Source organism: Stegostoma tigrinum, chromosome 13, assembly GCF_030684315.1.
Source record: "Stegostoma tigrinum isolate sSteTig4 chromosome 13, sSteTig4.hap1, whole genome shotgun sequence".
Classification (NCBI taxonomy): Eukaryota; Metazoa; Chordata; class Chondrichthyes; order Orectolobiformes; family Stegostomatidae; genus Stegostoma; species Stegostoma tigrinum.
The window spans coordinates 28,895,434-28,921,181 of NC_081366.1; the positions used below are offsets into that span (position 1 = coordinate 28,895,434).

Here is a 25,748-nt window from a genome sequence, read left to right on the forward strand (position 1 = left end):
GCAAACAATTGTGAACCATCGACATACAACTCTGCCTGTTAAAACTCTAACCTCCATTATCCTGCACCCACACAACAGCTTATGGGTAGAGGGAAAGACTGTGTTATGGCAGAATGACTAAATTAAATTTAAACACTTGTCACCCTGGACCATTTCCAGCGAAGAATTTATTGTTTTACACTGACAGGGAGAAATCCTCTGGGCAATCCACCATCTTATCCACTAAACAAAGGGAACAGACTTTTATACATAGAGATAGTAGGAACTGCTGATGCTGGAGAATCGGAGATAACAAGGTGTGGAGCTGAATGAACACAGCAGGCTAAGCAGCATCAGAGGAGCAGGAACCATTTCTGAAGAAGGATCCAGACCCGAAACATCAACTTTCCTGATCCTATGATGCTGCCTGGCCTGCTGTGTTTATCCGGCTCCACACTGTTATCTCAGATATTTATACGTTTCTTTTTAGCCTGCCTTTGGCTGTTACAAACCAATTGCCTTATTAATGGATTACATACACATCCAATCAGGTTAAACATGTGACTGTGATCAATCCACGGGTCATCCCATGATTTCTGGATGATTACCAGGCCCTGTATTTATTCTTGGCCCTTCTCAATCTCTCATTCAACCGCATTCCAGGGTTTAGCTCCTGCATCAGTTATTCAGTAAAGCACATTTCTGTGAATTGCAAAGAGCTTCTTGTATCAACTTTAGATTTAATTCCGTGGGAATGCAGTTAAATACCTTTATACTTAGAACTCCATTTTTTGGGTACATAACTTGGGGCTATGATTACTTCAAATAACGTTACATCTTTCCCTTCTATCCCATGATCAATACCAGACTTTGGACTGATCCCAAACAGAGGCTTCTATTTCCGTTTCTCAAGGATGCTCCAGATCAACTGTCTGCGCAAGCAGCAGCTGCATTTTGCTTTATAATCAGCAGGGCTATATTACATTCATTTCACAAGCCCCTTTTCTTCGCTGTCTTAACTTGTTAGCTTGTATATACTCCTATGGCAACCATAATTGCTCTAGCTTATAGTTTAGCTTCAAACATCAGACATCAGCCAGCGTGGAGGAGAGTAAGCCCAGCATGGAGGAGAGTGAACCCTGAGGCAAAGTCCCCAAGTTAGGCACTGTGGCCAAAGATGGTGCTTGAGGATTAGCGACTTCACTGTTGGTTGGGTCCAGCGCTGGGGACTGGTGGCGAAGCAGTGGCAGGAGGGCACCCTGCCAACATTGACTATGGTGACAGTCTCTGACATTTAAGCCTGGCATGGGTGGTGAAGGCGAGTCAGCCCAGCAGCAAAAGATGGCAACCGAGGATCAGCGGCTTCGATGTTAGTTGGGTCTGGTGAGCTGGTGGTGGCTCTGAGTCAGCTCAGAACTCCTACACAGACGGGCTTCTCCTTTCGCTATGTCTTTTCATTGTTAAGCTCTCAAAATGGTGCTGGATTATGGTGACAAATAAAAGCTTTTCACTGTACTTTATCAATTTCACTGTAAAATACATGTGGAAACAAATCATTCATACTATGGAAGTTGCTGTTTCAACCAAAAATCTTCCCCAGTGATCTTGTTTTGTCAACGAAGCCCCACTTTCAGCCATTTTATGCTGCTTCAGCTGTGGGCAGCTCTGACAAACTTGGAAGGCAATTCAATGGGTGCTGTCCATAGCATTTGCCGAGATGGTCTATTTGGCTTTATCACGACATACCCCTCCGTGATCCTCCTTCACTCAGATACTTTCAGTTGCTTGCAGAGGGTGTGATTGATTTTTATAAAAGTTTCTGGCTTCCTGGTTACAAGCCATAGGTTACAGCAGCTGCTGAGAGAAAAACAAGTTGGTTTTCTTTAAACTTGAAGGTTTTTGTTTAAACTTCACAGCAGGCACACAGCTCTTTTCTTTCCACAGATTTCAGAACAAATATTCACATGGCAAGCTGTTCAACTTCCTGCGAGCCAGTCACTTGTTGGTCACTAGTCCACAGAGCAAACAACTACTTGATGTTGATCTGATCTCCATTCCTACATGAACTCTCTAATTAGGCTTCTACTACAGTTACACCAAGAAACTAAGTAAACAGCATTTACAATGTGTGCCAGGTTACTTGCTTTTATAAAGTGCAGCAATCGTTCAACTATCCTCATCTTTCATTCCAATTACTTTCCCATTTCAGTCCATAATCAAAAAAAATAGTTAATTCGTTATTATGTCACTTTTGTAAAGATTATAAGGAGATATCACAAACAATAGTGAAGCCTTGGGATCAGATTAATCTAGCCATGCTTTAATCAATGGCATATGGATGTAACAGTACGATGTCACTCAAAACGGGGCTAATTCTTGACTTGCCTCCCTTACTTTACTGACAGTGTGCAGAAATGGACATCAAGTTGAGTCATACATGAATACGCAAGGAGAGATTGCTACTGTCAATTAATATTGACCTTTTTAACCACCATTACAAGGTCAATCCTGATCCCTGCTAATTTTCATAATTCTACATGAATTCACACATCCAATTAGTTTGAGAACGTTTGTTACACACTTTGAAGTCACATCTGGCACAATGGGCAGAATTTTCCTTGCTTGCTCAGATCTCTTAGAAGGGCAAGTGCAGTGTCATAATTTGATGAAAGACAACTTCTGTTTCGTGATGTTGGCTTAAAATGTTTCTTACGTTTCAGCAACCCAGGTTTCCCTAGCCATAAATCGACAAGAATCTGTTTTGCATTATTAGCATATTATGAATATTTATTAGCACTGCAACCCATTGGAATTATGTTCCTAGGTAGAAGCATATTTGCCAAAAACAGAAAAATCCTTATGTATACGAGTCATAATCCTGATGAAATAAGTTAGATAGAAAGTATTCAGTCTGGACTGACCAGTGGTGTTCTGGTGCCTCTGCTCTTTGTGATCTTTATAAATGACTTGAATGAGGACGTGGAAGGGTGGGTTAGTAAGTTTGCTGATGACACAAAGGTTGGTGGAGTTGTCGATAGTGTAGAGGGCTGTGGTAGGTTGCAACAGGGCATTGACAGGATGCAAAGCTGGGCAAACAAGTGGCAGCTGGAATTCAACCCAGAAAAGTGAAGTGATTCTTTTTGAAAATGTCAAATTTGAATGCAGAATACAGGATTAATAGCAGGATTCTTGGCAGTGTGGAGGAACAGGGGATCATGGGGTCCACGTCTACAGATCCCTCAAAGTTGCTACCCAAGTTGATAGGGTTGTTAAGAAGGCATATGGTGTGATGGCTTTCATTGGCAGGGAATTGAAATTAAGAGCTGCGAGGTTATGCTGCAGCCCTACAAACTCTGGTTAGTCCTCATTTGGAATATTGTGTTCAGTTATGGTCGCCTCATTATAGGAAGGATGTGGGAGCTTTGGAGACGGTGCAGAGGAGCTCCAGGATGCTGCCTGGACTGGAGGGAAGGTCTTATGAGGAAAGGTTGAGGGAGCTAGGGTTTTTCTCATTGAAGTGAAGGAGGATGAGAGGTGACTTGATAGAGATTTACAAGATGATGAGAGGCGACTTGATAGAGATTTACAAGACGATGAGAGGCATGGATAGAGTAGATACTCAGGGACTTTTTCGCAAGGCGGAAATGACTATGAGGGGTCATAATTTTAAGGTGATTGAAGGAAGGTATGGGGGAGATGTCAGAGGTACATTCTTTACACAGAGAGCAGTGGCCGTGTGGAATGCGCTGCCAGCGGTGGTAGTGTAGTCAAATACATTAGGGACATTTAAATGACTCTTGGATAGGCACATGGATGATGGTAAAATGTAGGCTATGCAGAGTAGTTTGATCTTAGAGTAGGATAATAGGTTGGCACAACAGCGAAGGGCCTGTACTGTGCTGTACTCTATGTTCAAAACAAATTCCTCCATGCTCCAGTCACAATAAACATTCGAACTAACACAAAATTTTTCTGAAAGAGTTCAGTACAAGTGCTTAGGGTTGAACCTCTCCATGTTGATTAACTCATGAGAAGTCTCAGTCATAGAGTCATACAGCAAAAATAAACAGTCCCTTCAGTCCAACCAGTTCATGCTGACCGCAATCCCAAACTAAACTAATCCCACCTGCCTGCATTTGGCCCATCTCTCCAAACGCTTCTGACACATGCAGTCTGGGTTTGGAAAGACAGCTACACTGGCTGATGTCAGCAAGACTCATCAGGTGGGACTGACGTCAAAACAGGCCAACTCAAGAGGATACTTTTATGTATGAGTTGTTCCTGTATGCAGGCCTTTGGTGAGAATCTATCCAATGTTTAGGTTCTCCTTGTTGTGCTGAGAGATCAGTAATCTGACAGTGCGTGAGCCACCAAGTGTTGAAGCCTGATCCTGTTTCAAAATGTGAACCTTGGCAGATGTGAGAGGCGCAGTACTACTATGGTACAAGTCATGCTGCATTGGTAGCAATAATAATGAATGCTGGGTTACTTGTTTTTATAAAGCGCAGCAATCGTTCATCGTAAGCAATAATAAAAGTGACATATTGATTGCACCTGAGGCATCAGATAGAGATGCCTGGCATCCAATCTTCTGAATGATAAAATTGCCTCTGCAAAACACTGCCATAGTCAATCACACTCAGCAGTATGATGCATCAAGTAGAGAGTGGCCCAGACTCTGCAAGAGTATAGCAGAGCATTTACTTTCTTGCAACACTGCAGCCAAGTTCACTTGAGTTGTCCAAGGGAGCTCACCCACTGAATCACCCAGTGCAGGTTGCCATCCATTGGAAAAGAACTTTCCTCCTCTAGTGGGCGGCTTCCAGAAGGAGTTCGAGGAAGGCATCACTAAAGCAGAGCATTCCTGGGTCGAAGAGGGTGTAGTGGTGTCTGGAGCCTTTTAAAATTGTTTAAGCAAGTTGGGGTCCTGCCATTCTCTGTGGGGAACAGAGCATTCTGCCTGCCAACTGTTACAAGTTGGCATTTTACCCATTCATACACGTTTAATGAGTTGGGAACGCACCTGAATGGGATATCCTATCTCACCACATGACCAATTCTGTCTACTGTCTACCCACACCCACACATTAAAAAACTTCTACCCAACCTAAATGACCATTGAAATATAGTCAATGGAAAAGAAATGATAGGATTGATGATAGAAACAGTGTCATCATCACAGCTGGTAGTTATACAGAACAAGTCAGGTCACAAAATAAAATGCAAAAAGATAGAGCTTTTTGTTGTCATGCAGTTTGCTTACCATGAAGGTCAGTTACAAACCATATTCACACAAGGCTGCCAATGATCTTTTAACAAAAGAAAATCTTGACATAAACAGCAAAAACAAAAATTCAGTCTTTTCCCCCCAAGCAATATTCTTTACAGTTACTCAATTTCAGTAAGCACGATTGCTATCTTAGTCTTTAATTTCTAACTTAACTGAAAGTTCCCAGTTCTGGGAAGGCCTGGATTCCTTTTTCATTCTGATGACTTCTCTAAACTATCACAACCTGGAGATTTCAAAGCAACTGCCCTTCAGCTGGGAAGAAACTGTTCTTCTGAAGTGAACTCAAACTATTATTGGTCTCTGACCATTTTCTTCTCCTGTATATAAAAGTCTGTACTATAAATGTTAATCAATTAACCTCACAGGTATCATGCTTAGACACTGATGTGAAATGGCTTCTTGGAAATGCATTTAGTTCACTAGATCGAATGACCTCAAGAAAAGCTGCTATCATGGAAGTGAAGCCATAAATCTATTTCACCATTACTGTAAAATCTAAATCTTCAATTAAGTCATTTACATGACCAAAAAGAAGATCAAGCTCTTCATTGCAGAAAGTAGGTCAGGTTCATTTAAAGCATTCAAGTGGGCATTAAATAATTATTTTAAAGATGAAACAATATTCAGCATGTTGACGAGAATGCAGGAGAATAGCACCCAGTCAAAACACTTTCAGAGAAACATATTCTGAGTTCACACATCAGCATAACTACAGAGCCCAATTTCACACCCATGTTTGAGAATTATTTCATGCGTATGCAATGGTGACATGGGAAATGTTTATCTGCTAAGGCATCATTAAAGAATCTGTAAGATAGAGAAAACAGATGCTAGCTTTAAGAAACCAAAATCAGCTTATTAGACAAAGAAAATCAGTATAATTTGGAGAAACGTGAGGTTATTCACTTTGGAAGCAAAAACAAGAAAGTAGATTACTACCTAAAAGGCTGTAATTTGGGAGAGGGGAGTGTGCAGTGGGACCTAGGTGTCTTTGTGCACCAGTCACTGAAGGTAAGCATGCAGGTGCAGCAGGCAGTCAAGAAAGCAAATGGTACGTTGGCCATCATTGAGAGAGGTTTCGAGTACAGGAGCAGGGATGTGTTGTTGCAGTTATACAGGACCTTGGTGAGGCCGCTCCTAGACTATTGTGTGCAGTTTTGGTTTGCTTTTCTGAGGAATGATGTTCTTAATCTCAAGAGAGTGTAACGAAGCTTTACCAGTCTGATACTGGGGATGGTGGGTCTGATGGATGAGGACAGATTGACGAGGGTGGGATTTTGCTGTCGTTCAGACAGACGAGAGGGTTCTCATAGAGACTTATAAAATTCTAACAGGACTGGACAGGGTAGATGTAGGGAGGATTTTCCTTATAGTGGATGTGTCCAGAACTAGGAGTCACAATTTGAAGATTCAAGGTAGACAATTTAGGATGGAGCTGAGGAGACATTTCTTCACCTAAAGAGTTGTGAGCCTGTGGAATTTATCACTACAGGAAGTAGTTGATGCCAAAACGTTGAGTAAATTCAAGCAGTGACTAGATATAGCACTTGGAGCAAATGGGATTAAAGCTCATGCAGGGAAAACAGGAACAGGCTATTGAATTGGACGATCAGCCAATATTGGGAAGAATGGTTGAGCAGACTTGAAGGGCCGAATAGCCTCCTCCTCGTCTTATCTTCAATGTTTCAATGTTTCTAAAACATGAACTGTAACACTGGATCAATCCTTGGGATGACAAATTGTCCCAATGAGGAGAGATTGAGGAATCTAAGATGGTATATTCCAGGATTTGTAAGAATGATAGGTAATCTCATTGAAACTAAATTCTTACAGCCTGGGACTGGATAGATATGCCTTATAAAATGCCATTTCCCCTGACTGGTGACTCAAGAAATGGGGGACAATAAGTGGCCTGATCTCTCCACTGAGATGAATAGAACTTTCTTCACTCAGAGTGAAAAATTATGGAATTCTCTATCTCAGGGGGTTATGGAATCTTGATCACCAAGCATGCTCATGAAATAAACTGATCATATCATCAGTCTCCAGAAACGTAAGCTTATGAAGATAATGCCGGAAAATGGCATGGGAGAGATGTTCAGCCACAATCCAGAATGGTGGAGCACACTCGATGGGCAGAATGGTCTAGTCCTATTTCTATATTCAAAGATTCTGCTGGAACTATGAGCCTATAATCAATCAAGGTGGGAACTGTATATGTTAAAATGGAGGTCGAGCAACTCAAGTGTTACCCCAAGGCCTGTCAGAATGATCACTTTGAAATGTGTTGAAGCGAGATGGCATTTCGATGACTTACTCTATCAAGATCTATTGTAACTTTGGAAAGTCTTTGGAACATAACCTTTCCAGGCGCAAAAACCTTAAATAATGCATACTGTATCATATCCAATTTTTGGTAGGCGAGCAGGGGAATGTGGTAAGAGGAAAGGAGCAGTTTGTACTCAGCAGAACTGGGGCTAGTGTGCTCCTAACTGTCTCTGTAGTAACATGGCAATATTCGAGTTAAAAAAGTATAGTCTTCCCCATCCATGGCGCTGCTCTCTCATTCGGCAAAAACGACCCGTTGTGTTTAAGTTGAGGTCGCCATAGCTCAGGTAATGGGAGGATTGAGAAGGACAGTCCTTCATGGGTATCTCAGCCACAATGGGAATTTAACCCATGCTATTGGCATGAATCTGCATCACAAGCCAGCTGTCCGGCCAACTGAGCAGCAGTTCAGGCTTGTCGTGAGTAAGCATTCAAACTTCAAAAGATGTCAAACCTCATAAAACTAAAAATTAGAAAAGGCAATAAGTGGATAGATTGGTTTTTATGGCACTCGTGATTTGGGAAATCTGCGTCTAATTGAAGAAATATTGCTGGAATTAGCATTTCTTTTTCCGCAGTTGTAATTTTTAAACTTTACTTGGCATTGGTGTGACACCTGTCACCATGGGAGGCTAGGGAACCCTGTGGACAGCAAGTGTACATTCTTGGTTCTGAAGCAATGATCACGAAAATAATGTTGATTCAATACCTGGAACTCATTTCTGTTATTTCGTGGCTTGGGCTAAACTCCCAACTCCCATTTGCTTTTCAGTGCTGACTATTGCTGTGAAGAAAAGCAAAAAAAAAGCCTACATTTGTTAATGAGCACCTCTGGGTTTACAGATGCAGTTCTACAAGGGTCACTCTCAAATGTATCACTGAGCCTTAAAAAGAAGGGCATGATTTGGTGATTGATACCAATGCACTGCAGTGTTCCCAAGCGGAATATGAGTTGCTGTTCCTGCGACCTTCGGGTGGCATCATTGTGGCACTGCAGGAGGCCTAGGATGGACATGTTGTCTGAGGAATGGGAGGGGGAGTTGAAATGGTTCGCGACTGGGAGGTGCAGCTGTTTATTGCGAACCGAGTGTAGGTGTTCTGCAAAGCGGTCCCCAAACCTCCGCTTGGTTTCCCCAATATAGAGGAGGCCACAATGGGTACAGCGGATGCAGTATACCACATTGGCAGATGTGCAGGTGAACATCTGTTTGATGTGGAAAGTCTTCTTGGGGCCTGGTATGGTGGTGAGGGAGGAGGTATGGAGCAAGTGTAACACTTTCTGCAGCTGATTGGGAAAGTGCCAGGTGTGGTGGGATTGGAGGGGAGTGTGGATCTAACCTTCAACCCCAACCTCAAGTTCACCTGGACCATCTCCAACACATCCCTCACCTTCCTGGGCCTCTGTCTCCATCTCAGGCAACCACCTAGAAACCGATATCCATTTCAAGCCCACTGACTCCCACAGCTACCTAGTATACACCTCCTCCCACCCACCTTCCTGCAAAAATTCCATCCCCTATTCCCAATGCCTTCACCTCCGCCACATCTGCTCCCAGGATGAGGCATTCCACTCCCGTACATCTCAGATGTCCTTGTTTTTCAAGGACCGCGACATCCCCCCCACAATGGTTGAGAATGCCCTCGACCGTCTCTCCCACATTTCCCACAACTCATCCCTCACACCCCGTCTCCGCAATGACCACCAAAAGAGAATTCCCCTGAACCTCACATACCACCCCAGAACCTCCGGATCCAATGCATCATCCTCCGACACTTCCACCATCTACAATCTGACCCCACCACCAAAGATTTTTTCCATCCCCACCCCTGTCTGCTTTCTGGAGGGACCACTCTCTCCATGACTCCTTTGTCTGCTCCATACTCCCCTCCAACCCCACCACACCCTGCAGCTGCAGGAAGTGCTACACTTGCCATTTCAACTCCCCCTCCCATTCCTCAGATGACATGTCCATCATGGGCCTCCTGCAGTGCCACAATGATGCCACCTGAAGGTTGCAGGAACAGCAACTCATATTCCACTTGGGGACCTTGCAGCCCAATGGTATCAATGTGGATTTCACAAGCATCAAAATCTTCCCTCCCCCCACTGCATCCCAAAACCAGCCCAGCTCATCCCCACCTCCCTAGCCTGTTCTTCCTCTCACCTATCCCTTCCTCCCACCTCAAGCCACACCCCCATTCCATACCTACTAACCTCATCCTGCCCCCTTGACCTGTCCATCTTCCCTGGACTGACCTATCCCCTCCCTACCTCCCCAACTACACTCACCTCTACTGGCTCCATTCCCGCCCCTTTAACTTATCTGTCTCCCGTCCACCTATCTTCTCCTCTATCCATCTTCAGTCCACCTCCCCCTCTCTCCCTATTTATTTCAGAACCCACTCCCTCTCCCCTTTTCTGATGAAGGGTCTAGACTCAAAAGGTCAGCTTTTGCACTCCTAAGATGCTGCTTGGCCTGCTGTGTTCAGCCAGCTCCGCACTTTGTTATCTCAGATTCTCTAGCATCTGCAGTTCCCAACATCTCAGGAATTCACAAGATGGCTAACTTAAGGCTCTGAAGCTATTTAAAAGAGATGATTGAATTTTATTCACATCATTTAGAACAACTGAAGGTCACAGTAATGCTGCATCAGTGGAGAGAAAGCAAGCTCACCTTGAGTCAGAAGAGTCGTCTAGACCCAATGTTAGCTTGCTTTCTCTCCACGGTTGCTGCCTGATCCATTGTGATCTCCAGCATTTTGTTTTCATTACAGATTCCAGCATCTGCAGTAATTTGCTCCTACTCTGTCAATTACATCGGTGTTTAAGCCAGTCTGATTGTGCTTAACTACCAGTACAAGCTATTAAACCCCAACATATGCTTGAAGAGAGAGGACATTCATGTACAGAACATGAAATTACATTTTTCATCAATTTTCTGTGTCAGATACACCTATAAGAGGGGAAAAAAGGATTATTTTAAAACTTAGTGCAGACATTTAAATGTATTCTGAGCCTTTTTAGGTGCTATATTCAGATTCTGATCTCATCGTGGGAAATAAAGTATTCTGTTGTTTGCTTATCAAATGTGATAAACATTATATTTGCCAAGAAACACTAGCTCTTCATTCCCCATGTTTTATACTTTTTTGACCATGAATGCTGTTACTTTTGTGGTGATTTGATTCAGTGGATACCTGTTATTTTGCACTACCTCAGCCAAGTAGCCATTATTAGTGTGTTAGTCGAGATAGTGAATAACAACAAGCTATTCAAATTACCAAGAGAACCTCATCCTAGTTCAATCCCATATTCAACAACCACCCACCACTTCAGGCGTCATTGGATATATTTTCTTAACGTGGCATTTAGAAAGCATCTTCAGGTGTCTGAAAATGCTTTCCAATCAACTAAAATAAAGGGCATTTATTGTACTAACACAAAACAGCTAACTTGCATACAAATTTCCACAAATGGTGGGATTAACTGGTTTATGACATTAAAGGCTTCAACATTGGCTCATACCTGAACTAGTGCTATGATATCTTTTATGTCCAGCTGAGATAGAACAGACATGACCTTGATTAAAAGTCTTGTCTGAAGGATGGCACCTCTGGAAGATCAGCCCAGACTGACATGTTCAAGTCTCTGAGTACAATACTAAGCAGAGTGTTTCCCCCATTGAATCATTATGCCACTCATTTCTTGCAATTCTGCCAGAATTCCCTTTAGTTGATGATAAAGCATACTGAAGCAATGCATCTTATGACTTACAAATCATGTAAATTATCCTCTTTCATGATGGTAAAATTAGTTCATTAAAATCAGACACATGTTTTATATAGCTTCCCTAGCAGAGAAGGAACTACAGACAGTAGTGGTAAATCAGGGGTCTTGATATATTATAGGATGTGACAGTGTATTAAGATATATGCCACATTATGGCATTGTTATGCTACAGGTATCTCAAGACATTAGCTCGTGAGGGATTTATTAAGGTGCTAAGACTAAAGTCCTGCTCTCTCAAGATTTAAAGTGCTATTTCAAGTGCAGAAAGATATACCGTCACTGAACATTTGCAAAATGTTGGTCAAAGAATTTCAGAAGAAATAAGCATATTATCAGCTAGCCTCAGAATTAGAAATGAATTCATGGAAATATAGAAAGGTTGAAACAATCTCAAATGTTCCAGTGCAGAGTAGGACATTCAGTCCTTCTTCAAATGAACTGTATTACCTCAGGCCAATCTTGTGCTTTTCTCCACATGCCCTTGCACATTATTGGATGGTTCTGTCAGAAATACCCTTTGAATGATCGTAGTGCAGAAAGGAGCCACTTAGTCCACTGTGCCCTTGCTCTGTCTTTGCAAGACCACAACTAGCATCAATCCCCCACTATTGTTTTTAGACCTACAATTTTCTCTTCAGATCATTATTCAATTCTCTTTTGAGGCCTCAGTTGAATTTGTCTCCACCACACAGAGTTATTGCATTCAATTCCTAAAAACTCACTGATAGAAAAATTATGCCTTGAAATTGGTTCTTTTGCCAAATTACCTTAAATCAGAGCCCTCTGTTGTGCATTTCTCCCCCATGCCTTAGAAACAATTTCTTTCTATCTAATCAGTCCAGATGCTTCATGAGCTAAACATTTATCAAATCTCCTCTTAATCACCTCTTCTCCAAGGATACCAACTCAACATCTCAAAATTTACCCATGTAACTTAAGCCCCTAAACCCTGGAACCAATTAACACTTTCTGCCTTTTCTCACACCTTCACATCCTTTTTAATGTCTGATGTCCACAGCATTGAGGCTGACCCTGGGTTTTTATTTAATTACAGCATATCATAACTTCATTTTTGTACTCTCGGCTCCTATTTGGAAAACCCTGAATACTGTATGCTTTACTAAAGAAGCGTCCCAACCCGAAACATCAGCTTCCCAGCTCCTCTGACGCTACCGGGCCTGCTGTGTTCTTCCAGCTCCGCAGTGTGTTATCTCAGCAGCATCAGCAGTTCTTACTACCTCTGTTTGCTTTAGTGGGTGCTTTCTCAACCAGTCTTGTTACTGTCAATGTGCACATTTACCCAAAGATCTCTGTGCTCCTGCATCTGCTTTAGAATTGTACCATTTGATTTAGACAAAATGAATAATTTCCTACTAAAATGAATTTCATCTGCCACTTGTCTGCCATTCCAGATTTCACTTTGAAAATATGCTAATAAGCAAGTAACTAGGAGGCACTGCATGTGACGAGAAGATATTTTCAGTCTACCTTGAAATATAGTATGAGGCAATGTAGTTATGTAATCTTGTAATAATAATTAATGTTCTGTAACAAATCTGTCTGCTGAGCAGTCCTGCCATATACCTTCACATAAACAAAGCCCATTGCCAATTACTAGACCTGGCGTAAGACTAGCAAAATTTGTTCAAGCAAACAAATGAGAACAGTATAGTGCTCAGTAGTGGTGTTGCTTAGATGATGTGAAGGCAGTGAGGTGAATTTGAAGACCACTGGAGAAGCATCAGCCAAGGAGTGAAATGGTGCAGAAGCTGTATTTACAGAAACTGAGGCAAAAAATAAAACACTAAAAATGGTACCAGCTTAAAATTTAGCTTGAGGTTTGTGGACTATCCTAAATGGATAGTTCATGCAAGCATTGAGCCAGCTTTGAATTGGACTGTGAAAGCTGCACGGTCATCAGAATAGGTGCTCAAGACCATCCCCCTGAGAAAGGGAAAACCATGTAAAAACACAGGAATTAATGTTGCGCAACAGCCAAAATCAGAACAGCAAAGACAGGCAAAGAAAAAGCATGCATAGCACTAGGTGGGTGGCAAGCAAGGATTCAAACTTGTTGCCTGAACTTAACTATGAAACATGCTGGGCTATCAGATGTATGTAAAGGTAAGTTCGGAGTTCACTGTTTGGAACTAATGTCTTACAGACAACTGCTATAAGAATCAATTGATCAATTCAGTGCTGTATCTAGGGCAGAGAAAGTGATTTTTCATAATCTGAGCTGTCTGGTGGATAATGGAACTAGTTATAGCTTCAAAACCTATTGAAGCTTTCCAAAATGACCTTGTGGAGAAAAAAGAAAATTAAAGAAGGTCATAACATCACCCCACTGATAAACGGAATAATATATGAAACCATGGCAGCCAGATAGTGGCACATGCAAACATTAACTGCTGTTACCTGTATTGGCATAGTAGCAAAGACACAAAGTGTTGCCAGAAGTGTGGCCCATTGCACTCACTGCAAGCCAATCCTGCACTCCAAGATCTTTGGAAGTCACACAGTGTAAAAAGAGCATATTACAGCATACTGCCAATAAGTGCAGGAAGTGCACCAGAGACACATTAATGCAAACACATACAGCAAGCTGTAAGAGAGAGCAGAATACATGAGTGGAAGAGTCTTCAAATCAGAAGGCTGTCAAATTAGATAATCTATATTGTATGGAACTGCAAGAATTCCATATATATATATATATATATATATATATAGACAGATGAGGGTAGATACTGTTATGCACAAGACCAGACATCCCTAGGCCCTAACTTTTTTTATTTTAAAAAGGTACATGCCAGGTGCTGTGTTCCAGACGCAATTTGATTCGTCAAACTACTCAATGTTAAGCAAATCACAATTTACTCATAATGTGGAGGTGCTGGTGTTGGACTGGGGTAGACAAAGTCAGACATCACACGACACTAGGTTACAATCCAACAGGTTTATTTGAAGTCACTTGACGAAGGGGCCATACTCCAAAAGCTTGTCATTTCAGATGAACCTGTTGGACTGTAACCTGGTGTCATGTGACCTCAATTTATTCAAATACAATAGCTAAAATACAAAAGACAAAAGAAAGAAGGAAATGGGTTAACAACTCTATTGGAAAACATAATAAGTAATAATTACTGTATCTATTATTCTATTAACTTTCTAATATAGTAACATCCCATAAACACACCATTGGCAAAAGAGCAGATTCAGAAAATAGATTTGTCTCACATGCAATCTAGCAGCCCAGGAAGACAAACCCCAACTTTTGGCTGTAAATTGAGAGAGAGGGAAAAATGGTTTCCACTCCTTGAAGACCCCAATACCAACTGCTGCTGAAAACTAAAAACCCTTGGCTTTGTGGGTGGGCACTTGACCACACCCATTCAGGCTGCTTCATAACACCCAAAATTTCACAAGTTGTTTATCTTCTCAGACTGCTCGGCACCTGTCCCTCAATATCTCTCTCTCTCTAACAGAAACCAGGTTAAAACACACCTCTTAATGCCACAGCTCACCACAATACCAATGTACCACTCAAGGAAGCTAGAGACATCTGTTTGCTAGCACTGCATCACGGTGATCTAGGTACACCACGACTGAGAGAATCATTATACATTGAATCTATCCACTCAGCAACTCTCACAGTTGAGTTTAATTTTGACAGAATTATGTACACCCAAATGGATATTATCATCATGGGATTCCCTGCTATGGTCAGCTTTCTCTCCTTGTTTGATTCCATGTGTTCTTGTCAGAATGATATTTATCAGAGAAATGCAAAGCATAGGTGGCGAAGTTGATGATATATTAGCTATGTTTCAATCTACAACTACAAGAAAGAGTTCCCTTACTTCCTAACAGGCTCCACCCTGTGTTAAAATTCATAGAGTCAGAGTCATACGGCACGGAAACAGACCGTTTGGTCCAACCTGTTCATGCCAACTAAGTTTCCCAAACTAAATTAATCTGATTTGCCTACGTTTGGCCTGTATCCATCTAAACCTTTCCTATTCATATATCCATCTAAACATCTCCTAAATGTTGTAACTGTACCTGCATCCAACACTTAGATGTCAAGATTGTTGTTGCATTTGAAATGGAACAGTCAAATGGGATGGTGATAGGTGAGTACAGGCAGGGAGTTGTGGGGATTGGTCAGTGAGGCTGGGAGTGGGGAGCATTTGAAACTGGTTTCATCCCCGGCCTTATCCCATGACCAACTCTCCCTCTCATCCCCAACTCCTTGATGTTACACAACCATCTATCTTCTCTCCCACCTATCCATCCTTGCCACCTCGCTGACCAATCACCACCACTCACTAATTGCACTCGCCTGTCACCATCCCACCTACTTTTCCCAGCTGCACCCCTCCACTATGTGTTTCCCAGCTCCCTTCCCTCTCCCCTATGTCTAAAGAAAGGTCCTGACCCGAAATGTCAACTTTCCTGGTCCTCTGATGCTGCCTGGCCTGCCATGTTCCTCCAGCAGCACATGGTGTTATATTTATTTTAATTTGGCACAATACTGTCGGCCAAAGGGCCTGTACCTGTGCCATACTGTTCTATGTTCTACTTTCTAAGCAAAATCTTACAACAAATGATTGAAAAGGATAACTGGCTTTCTTCATATTTCAGGTATTTTTTCAGTGTAGAGAGACATACCAACTCCTTTTCCAGAGGTCGGAAGGCTTCTGGCAATATCATTCACAACCACAAGCTGTTTACCCACCCAGGAGCCAACCACAGTTATTGACAGGACTTTGTCATTCATGGATGGCACAAACCAATCAGCTATCTGTTGTTGGCCAATCCCCACTTTGCATACACCCCCAATGGCAGCTCATCTCCAAAATTAGTTTTTTTTCCTTTAGATATTCACAGGATGAGGGTGTTACTGGCCGGGTAGCATTTACTGCCCATCACTAACTGACCTGAGGGCAGTTAAGAGTCAACCACATTGCTGTGGTTCTGGAGTCACATGTAGACCAGGCCAGGTAACGATGGCAGTTTCCTTCCCTAAAGGACACTAGTGAACCAGATGGGTTTTTCCCGACAATTGACAATGGATTCATGGTCATCATCAGATTCTTAATTCCAGGTATTTATTGAATTCAATTTCTACCATCTGCCATGGCAGGATTCAAACCTAGGTCCCCGGAACATTATCTGGACCTCTAGATTAACAGTCCAGCGGTAATACCACTAGGCCATCACCTTCCAACAAGATCAACAAAGCAGTAGTGTAAACATCAGTAAAAATGAGTTTCAGTAACTTGCTTTTTAAAAAAAAGTGCAGTAACCCATTCCACAAATTTTGGTTTACAATCCGCCCCCTTTCTAATTTAGTCCATAATGTAAAATATAGAAAAGAGACAGGCTTTAGAGCAATACTTAACTCAAATGATTACACAAAATGACACACCTGCCTTTTAAATTAGGACCCCACCCCCCATCGTCAGCAACAAGTCATCATACACTGCCCGATTTCAACCCAGTTAAAATTTTGGTTCTCAAGAAATTATGTTCAAAGCAAAACTCACCATTTTAAAAATATCTTCCTGTATTGTTGCTGTTCAGTGGAACGTAGATGACGTTCCACCTAATGTGAATCTATGACATAGTTACGTGAACATTATTCAGTAGTTCCATAGGGATGCCGATACATCATTCAATTGTCTTTCATGACATTATGGTGAATTTGGCACTAAATTTGTAATACAACTTGTTCCCTACTTGGATTAGCAAATCATAGCCTGTGTGTCACAATTGACAGAGTTTTAACAAGGTCCACTGTACATTGCAATTTTATTTTAAACAAAACACTTAAGAAAAAAATCCACAATGGATAGCATATGTTAAAATAATGTTCAACTCATCTCATGCGCCCAAAGCTTATAACCCAGTGTGATATCTTGTCCCACTGCAGCAATGATCAGCACAGATTAATGGAGCAGGCAAGTTGTGTGTTGCCTTTTGTTATTCCTTAGTGTCTTACTTTAAAAAAAATCACATGTTTGTCAATCCAATTTCATGGCATTAACTATAGTAATTTATTGTAATAAAGCTGTACCTAGAGACATCTCAGCAAATTTGTTAACAAACAACCCCTCCCCTTATTTGCAAGGATATAGGGCAATTTCAAATTTCAACTTCCCAGAGCATTGTGATCCTCTTGTTCTGTCACTTTGTTTGCACTTTGCACAGCTTATCCAATTTGAGCTGCCGTTTTGAAAAGGTTATGTCTAATACATGAAACTATGTTTGATTATGCTTCTGTTTAGAGCATTGGGACAACTGACTGCATTGAAAGTGCTAGCCAACTGTGGGTTGGTGTGTATGGCAGTTTATTGGATTATGATGATGCAATCACAAAACAGTCCTGTTGAGATTTTAAGCAGTAAAACAAAACATAAATAAAGTCCCAAACTTAAGTGCATAACTTTTAGATTGCAATGGATTAATGTCTGAGATGTCATCCAATGTAGATGAAATTAATCACCTAAATGTCTCAGAAAAATCATAAAGCAAGGCTGAGACATAACAAGCACATAGGAAGCTAACACAACTAAGAACATGACATTTATCAGTAAGTGTGAAAGTTTCATAATGTCTAGCTAACAACATGTCATTTTTGTAAACTGTCATTTCACAAATAACAGTTCATAGAGTCATACTACATGAAAAACCAACCTTGGTCCAACTCGTCCACACTGACCATGCTCCCAAACTAAACCAGCCCCACCTGCCTGCCTGCATTTGGCCATATCCTGCCAAACTTTTCCTATTCATGAAATTATTCAAATATCTTCTAAACACCAGCATCCATCAGTTTTTCTGTGAAATAACTGCACTGGTACCAGTATCACAACACCAAGTCACCTATAGGCACACTTGCACAGTACATTGGCTCTGGACAGATAGCTCAGAGCCAGTCCCTAGAATGAAAAGATCTTCTTAATTCCCTGTTTATATTTGTCAGCCAGGGCTCCCTGATTGGCCCTGGTTAACAACACTAATCAAGGATCTCAGTCAATGAGACCCACCTGGCCCTGGTTCTAATCACTACACTCTAGCAGTTCATTCCATGAACCACTCATAGAAAAAAAAATGTCCCTTGTGTCCTTTTTAAATCTTTCTCCCCTCAGCTTAAAAATATTTCCCCTAGTTTTAAACTCCCCCACCCTACGGAAAAGATCCTTAATGATTTTATAAACCTCTAATATCACCCGTCAACCTCCAAGCTTCAGTGAGAAAAGTCCCAGTCTATTTTTATACCTCGAGCCCTTCATTGCAGGCAATATCCTGGTAAATATTTTCTGAACCCTCTCTAGCGTACTTATATCCTTCCTCTGGCAGGGCAACCTGGACGTCACACAGTACTCCAGAACAGGCCTTGGCAATATCTTGTACAATCTCAACAGGACATCCCAACTCCTATATTCAAAGGACTGAGCAATGAACACTTGCCTTCATTTTAATATCGCAAACATTTTAACCACCTTGTCGACATGTGACACCAATAAAGGCCAAATGTCATGAAAGCATCCATACAGTTACTTTTACATAAGCAGATTTTCAAGGGAGATTCAAGAGAGTATGGGGCAGATTCAGTGACATACACATTTACCGCAAATAAACCACACAGATGTTTCCAATACTGTTTGAACACTGATATGTTGCTACTGTTGAAAGCAATTGTCATGAGTCAAAAAGATACCATATTTTCAAAAAATAAATACACTGGCGAATGTAAAACACATTCACATTCTCATCATCCTGCTTCTTTGCTATATCCCAATATTTCCGTCAGACACATGTATTTTAGAATAATTCAGGTGAATCTGAACATATTTCCTGGCAATTTGTTGTCATTTACTATAAATTGGTACGATGAGAATGGTATATGGTGTCAGAATTAAAATAATCAAATGGTATCACAACAATGTAATTATTGACAATAATCAAACTTAACATAATATAAGAAAGTGTGCAACCATCAGCCAACATCTGTCATACTCCAGAGATTTATGTGCAATTTTCTCCATCATGAATTCTGCATGATTAATTGCAATTTTTTCCTGCAACCCTCAGAGTACAATAAAACCTTCACAATCTCTATTTCTATCTTAACTGCATTACTCAAGCTCAAACAATATTATTTGAGGCATTTCAATGCTCACAGCTCAGAAATCATCAAATTCTGACAGTATTTTATTTTTACTGGCTTTCCCCTTGATTTGGGATTCATGCAAACTACCTGTAATGAGTGCAAGGTGAAAATCTTTGACAAAACACATTTATTTTCAGCAGTGCTCAAACATTTTACCACCTTATTCCATACTTTTCAAAGAAAGCTTTAGCCCCAATCCTAACAAGATAATCATCAAGTATTCTTTTGAGAGAATTAATTGACACATCATTAAAAAAATATATACTACAAGTTAGTCCACATATCTATGAGTGGCTAAAACAGTTTATTTAAAAAAAATTCTAATAGACCCCTATTGCACATCTACCTGTAGCATGGATCCTACCAAAAATCAGTTACTAAGGTGCACTGGGAAAACCTGAAAATATAAATCCAAATACATACACACTGTATTGCAAAAAAGGCAAATAAATATTCCAGCCACCTTCACTTTTATTGAATTGCTATGCTTTCTAATCTGAATATCAATTGGCCATGAAGATAGACCCTGATATTATTTTTGACTAACATTTGTGTTGACTTGACAGCTAGCACTTCTCTTTTTTCTAAAACTATCTTTGAAATCTGCAAAATTTTCAACTGAAATAGGTGAAATGAATAAAGAAATAAAAATTAGTCTTATGCTTTTAGCTCTTTCAATTTGAAACAAAAACTACATTTTAGTCAATTTACAGGGATCCAGCTCTTGGAGTGAAGTTTTATCTGATTGAATCATGTATTGAAACATCAGGTGAGAAAGTCATTGGAATAAATACCTGGAAAGATGCAAGCTTTCAAATTGAGATTTTTGAACTCTGCCCTATTCAAAGCCACTTTCCCCCGAACCCCATGGAGAGAAACTCACATAAGTACAGTATCTGAGAATATCAATGCAATGTGACCGCAAATGTATGATCTTTAAGTCTATACAATCTGGATTTTATGTACACATATCAAGAACTAACAAAATGAACAAATAAACCTTTCCACTATAAATCAGGGTAATTTACTAGAGTTAAAAAGTCAATTATTGTACTTTATCTTCGTCTGCAGAAAAAAGGATAGGAACTTTTTGATAAAATACGAAGCATAAAATTCCTTAAGATTTCAAGCAACCAATGACTATTCATCTTTGAACATTGCTTAGCACTTGAACAGAGAGTTTGCAAAAACTGCACTTACTCGTGTTCAATCCAGAGATCAATTACCCACCCTTGTATGAAGTGTGTGATTATAGTGGGATTTTTTTGTGTGTAATTTTCAACATGCCTTCATCCTCGAAGACTTCAATAGCTTAGATTTTACAATGTATTCATACTTTGCCAAAAATTGGTTACTCTCATTGTAAAAATAGCCCAGAAGTAGATAAATACTTTAACATCAATAGGTTAATGTTCATTTTTAAAACACAGCCAAGGCATGCAGTGGTCACTGATTTCAGACCAGGTGACTGCAGCTGGCAGTTAGCAGGAAGGATGGCAAGTAAGAAATGTTACTTGATAGGACCAGAAGGAATGCAAGGCTCTCTGTAAGTCTCTTCTCCAATAATTGCCTAGAGGCCACCAGCAGCTCTATGCCCTGGTAAAAGGTGGACCAGCCACATTTAAATCTGCCACAGTTGATAAAATCAGCCAAGACGTCAAGCAACAACTGAAGAGTTCCTGATTAACTGGTTGGACCATTTTTCCCACTTAAAATCACATGTCCACCACTCACCCAAACTATCAGCCCCCATCCCAAATATCTAGAGAGTAGGCCAGCACTCAGTCCACAACTGCCAAGGTGTTTTGTGCGGCCCACCAAACCTTTAAAATACTGATAAGGGTCAGTATAACTAAAAGACTTGGAAAGGAACTGCTCCTCCAAACCACAGGGTGGTTCTCTCCTGCATTTTCTTCCAAGAGGCTCATTTGTGAATTGATCAAAGCAGATGCAGGGCAGAAACAGTTTGTGATTGGAGGAATGAACAACACAACACAAGCAATTTAACTGTACGCAAGGCCTGGAACTGTAGTAAGCTGAGGCTTTGAAAGATAGTTGTGAGGAAACTAAAACCCATGAGGGGGCTGGTGAAAGTCAGATGGTGCAACATGGGTGGGGCAAGTGTGTGTTCGTGAAAATTTGGGGTGAGTTATCAGCAGGTGCTGTTGAGGAAGTGGTAGAGGGACAAAGACATTGACAGGAGTGGTAGGTCACAGCTATAGCCCAGGACTGACAAAATGTTAAGCCAGGTGGGAAAAAGTGTGTGTTGTTACAATTACAGCCAACCCAACCGCTCCTGCTAATTTAAACAATAAAACAGTCTGAGCCTCTGAGAAACCTGGTTTGGGAGGGTGGGGGAGTGGGTGCAGGGAATGATAGATGGATTGGATGTTGCTGGCTGGATGAGTAAGTGAGAGACTTGAGCGGGATTGCTGACTGAGTGACAGAAAAGGGGAGGGAAGGTGCAGTGACTGGCATGGTGGGTAGCATTGAGTTGGATATATCCCTTTCCCCCAAATCCTCAACTCTCACCCCATCATCTTTCTCAAAAGCCTATGTATAAAGTCAGCTAGGAAAGTAGGAAACCCCAAGCCGAAAGACAACCCACTTCCATGTGGATTCTGGAGTATGCTTCAAAGGGAAAGCAAGCTCAGTGTTAGTTAAAGCCATCTCCTTCGGTCAGTCCTGATCCCCAGCCCCTTCCAGATTCCAATCCCCACCCTCCTCTCTGGGTGATCCAGACTTGGAGATTAGCTGTTTGCTTCTTCTTACTCTATTGCTTAACTGAAAAGGACAAGTTAGGTTTTGTTAGTTAACACTGCTGCTTAGTACTTTTTGATGGTAATTTCACCTTTATTATTGCAGCAAATCATATCTTTCTGAAACTTACTCATTAGTCCCTAGAAGTGAGGGAAAATTTGACAATTAGCCTCCCCAGACAAGAGGTTGGGAGAACCCTCATCAGAACATGACATCTGATTTATAGAATTCTTCTGTAACAATACAAGGGTTTGAGCAGCAATAAAACAAATTAAAAAGTTAGGGAAATTGTCTTGGCCATGCATTCTGAACACAAAGCAATGGCTTTCTCAAATCATTACAGAACTACAATAGAGAGTCTGAAGATGTCATATAAACTGAAAAAAACAGTAGGTTCCAATTTTATCATTTAAATGGGCTTTGTAAATGGCTTTACAGTGTTGTAATTCTCACTTTTAGACAGCTCATGGCAAATCCAGATTTATGCAGTCAGTCTGTAGAGGCCCCCGTGTAAAACAGTTACCTTTTGAAGGAGAGCGAGTCCACGTGCATAAAGCTTCCTAGCCATTTTCATTTGCAACCGTCCTTCTGCCATCAATAAGCATATTCCAAGCACGTAAAGAAATGACCACAACACATTCGACTTCATTGGATCAAGTCTGTCAGAAAAGATGATAACTGTCAAATTATTGTTACTCTTCCAACATTTTGTTTTGATAGAACTTGCGTTTGTTTTACTTTAAGGCCCCGTGCAACAGCTGATCAGTGAAAATTGTGCACAACGATGTAGTTGTCATGTTAATTATGTATATCATTAGCCACACATGAGTACTAATGGGAGCTTTATCAATTCAGACATCAAATATCAAATGTTCTATAATATTCATAAAAGCTAGCCATATAAATAATAATGACAGAAAATGTAGAATGTTTGGTACAGTAATTAACATGGACATGTTAAAGAATGCTTTAATGTGGAGATTTGCTACAGCATGATATGGATGATGAATCGCAGATTATTTTGTACTCAAATTAAAATGCAAGATAATAATAGATTGTGTGATATTTATATACTAGACCAAGTAAGAGAAATAACAAAAACAGATGGTATCAAAGAAGCTCTGCTTGAATTTCCACCCTTCAATTAATGGAAGGAAAAATTCCATGAGGTGTGTGAAATGCAGGCAATTTGTTATGGTCAGTGTTCTATCGGTGATGAAGGTTAATGTTTACCCCAGTTAGTCCCGTACTTCATCTTGGCATCTTTAACAAGAGGAGCAATACAGAGGAAGAAAATTTCTACATGGCTCACCCTGCTTTCTGACATTATTATAGAAGATTTTTTAAAAAATCCTGTAAAAGTGGCTTTTAAAAGCACTATTTGCATTTTTTCTGAGCGTCTATTGATATTCCATGAAAGTTATAGCCCAAGACCAGAGGAACCTGTAAAAAAACCCCACCAATATCTTTTCTTTAAAAATAAACCTTTCCTGTTAGGAATTGCATTCTTTCAACTCACTATAGATGGACAATTTTTAGCCCTCCTGCCGAGGTCATGATAACATACAAAAGTGACAACGCTACATGACTCATGTTAACTAAGTCTCAAAGGGAATCAAAAATGCATTCTTGACTTCTGCAGAAAGACTCTATTATCTGAACGAGTCAAATCTGCAATATCTCACTGCTGATGACTAGTAATTGGAGAACCTAGCAAGGTGAATCCCTGTTTTCTCAGAATCTTGAAAAAAAAAGCTGCAGATTCAACAAGCCAGTTTTTGCTGACATAGCTGTAAAACTGAGAAAACACCTGGCTGCTGGTGCCAGTAAATTGCATAGATTCAACGGGTTACAATCCAGCTGTATATCAAGCTTTGTTAGCGTCTCCTTTCTCACACAACCAGCACCTAAAGTCTGAGCCGAGGTAATCCAGGCAAAATACATGGCTTCACATGGAGAAAGGGCTGAATCTTACCCAACATATAAATGCGAATTTTGTCAAATTTCCATGAGGCCTGGCAACTTCTCTCAAGAGATCATTTCAAACTCAACCTATTAACTAGCTACCATAAGGAATAGGAACAGGAACAGGCTGTTCAGCCCCAAGCCTGCTCTGCTGTTCAAAAGGATCATGGCCAATCCAACATTCCTCAAATCCATTTTCCTGCCCCTTCGCCTTGTGTCCACTTTCCTGCCCCTTCCAATACTTAACTCACCTACTGATCAAGAATCTATCTCAACCTTAAATATACAGAAGGACTCTGCCCCCCACAACTGCCTATGGCAAGAGAAATTCTTCCTCATCTCAATATTACATTGGCAATCCTTTATTCTAAGACTATGCCCTCTCATCCTAGACTATCCCATGAGGGGAAACATTCTCTCAGCATTATCTGTCAAAGAGATCCCATCCCTTAGTTGTGTTAGCTTAGGGAGTACACTCTATCCTCAATGCTGACAGTAGACCAATATCTCCTTATTGTTCAGTGGTGGGCCATCACACACAGGGAACAGCTCCTATTATGCCATAAACCATATTGTATTCACAAATAAAAGAAACAAAATTTGAAAGGCTCTATTTCATCCTCAGAATACAAATAAATCACTTGCATGCTGATCAACAACTATTTTACAATCAATTATTTCCTGCTGCACTCAGATCTCATCTTTTGGAGCCGAGTGTCAAGCAAATCCTGCCTGGCTTGTAGTGCCAGACCCAGCTGAGCTCTGACATACACAAAGAAAGTTTTCATAGAACATAGAACATAGAACATAGAACAGTACAGCACAGAACAGGCCCTTCAGCCCACAATGTTGTGCCGACCATTGATCCTCATGGATGCACCCTCAAATTTCTGTGACCATATGCATGTCCAGCAGTCTCTTAAATGACCCCAATGACCTTGCTTCCACAACTGCTGCTGGCAACGCATTCCATGCTCTCACAACTCTCTGCGTAAAGAACCTGCCTCTGACATCCCCTCTATACTTTCCACCAACCAGCTTAAAACTATGACCCCTCGTGCTAGCCATTTCTGCCCTGGGAAATAGTCTCTGGCTATCGACTCTATCTATGCCTCTCATTATCTTGTATACCTCAATTAGGTCCCCTCTCCTCCTCCTTTTCTCCAATGAAAAGAGACCGAGCTCAGTCAACCTCTCTTCATAAGATAAGCCCTCCAGTCCAGGCAGCATCCTGGTAAACCTCCTCTGAACCCTCTCCAAAGCATCCACATCTTTCCTATAATAGGGCGCCCAGAACTGGACGCAGTATTCCAAGTGCGGTCTAACCAAAGTTTTATAGAGCTGCAACAAGATCTCACGACTCTTAAACTCAATCCCCCTGTTAATGAAAGCCAAAACACCATATGCTTTCTTAACAACCCTGTCCACTTGGGTGGCCATTTTAAGGGATCTATGTA

At 40.9% G+C, this 25,748-nt stretch overlaps 1 protein-coding gene across 3 annotated transcripts in view; it reads right to left on the reverse strand.

Moving 5' to 3' along the window:
• The window catches only part of LOC125458394 (follistatin-related protein 5-like), a 526,135-nt gene that overhangs the window by 492,464 nt on the left and 7,923 nt on the right, over window positions 1-25,748 (reverse strand). For all 3 annotated transcript variants that reach the window (XM_048543646.2, XM_048543648.2, XM_048543645.2), the window contains exon 2: window positions 22,850-22,985. In XM_048543646.2, coding sequence (XP_048399603.1) covers window positions 22,850-22,975 — 126 coding nt within the window. In that variant the 5' untranslated portion in view covers window positions 22,976-22,985. The remainder of the gene's footprint in view (window positions 1-22,849; window positions 22,986-25,748) is intronic.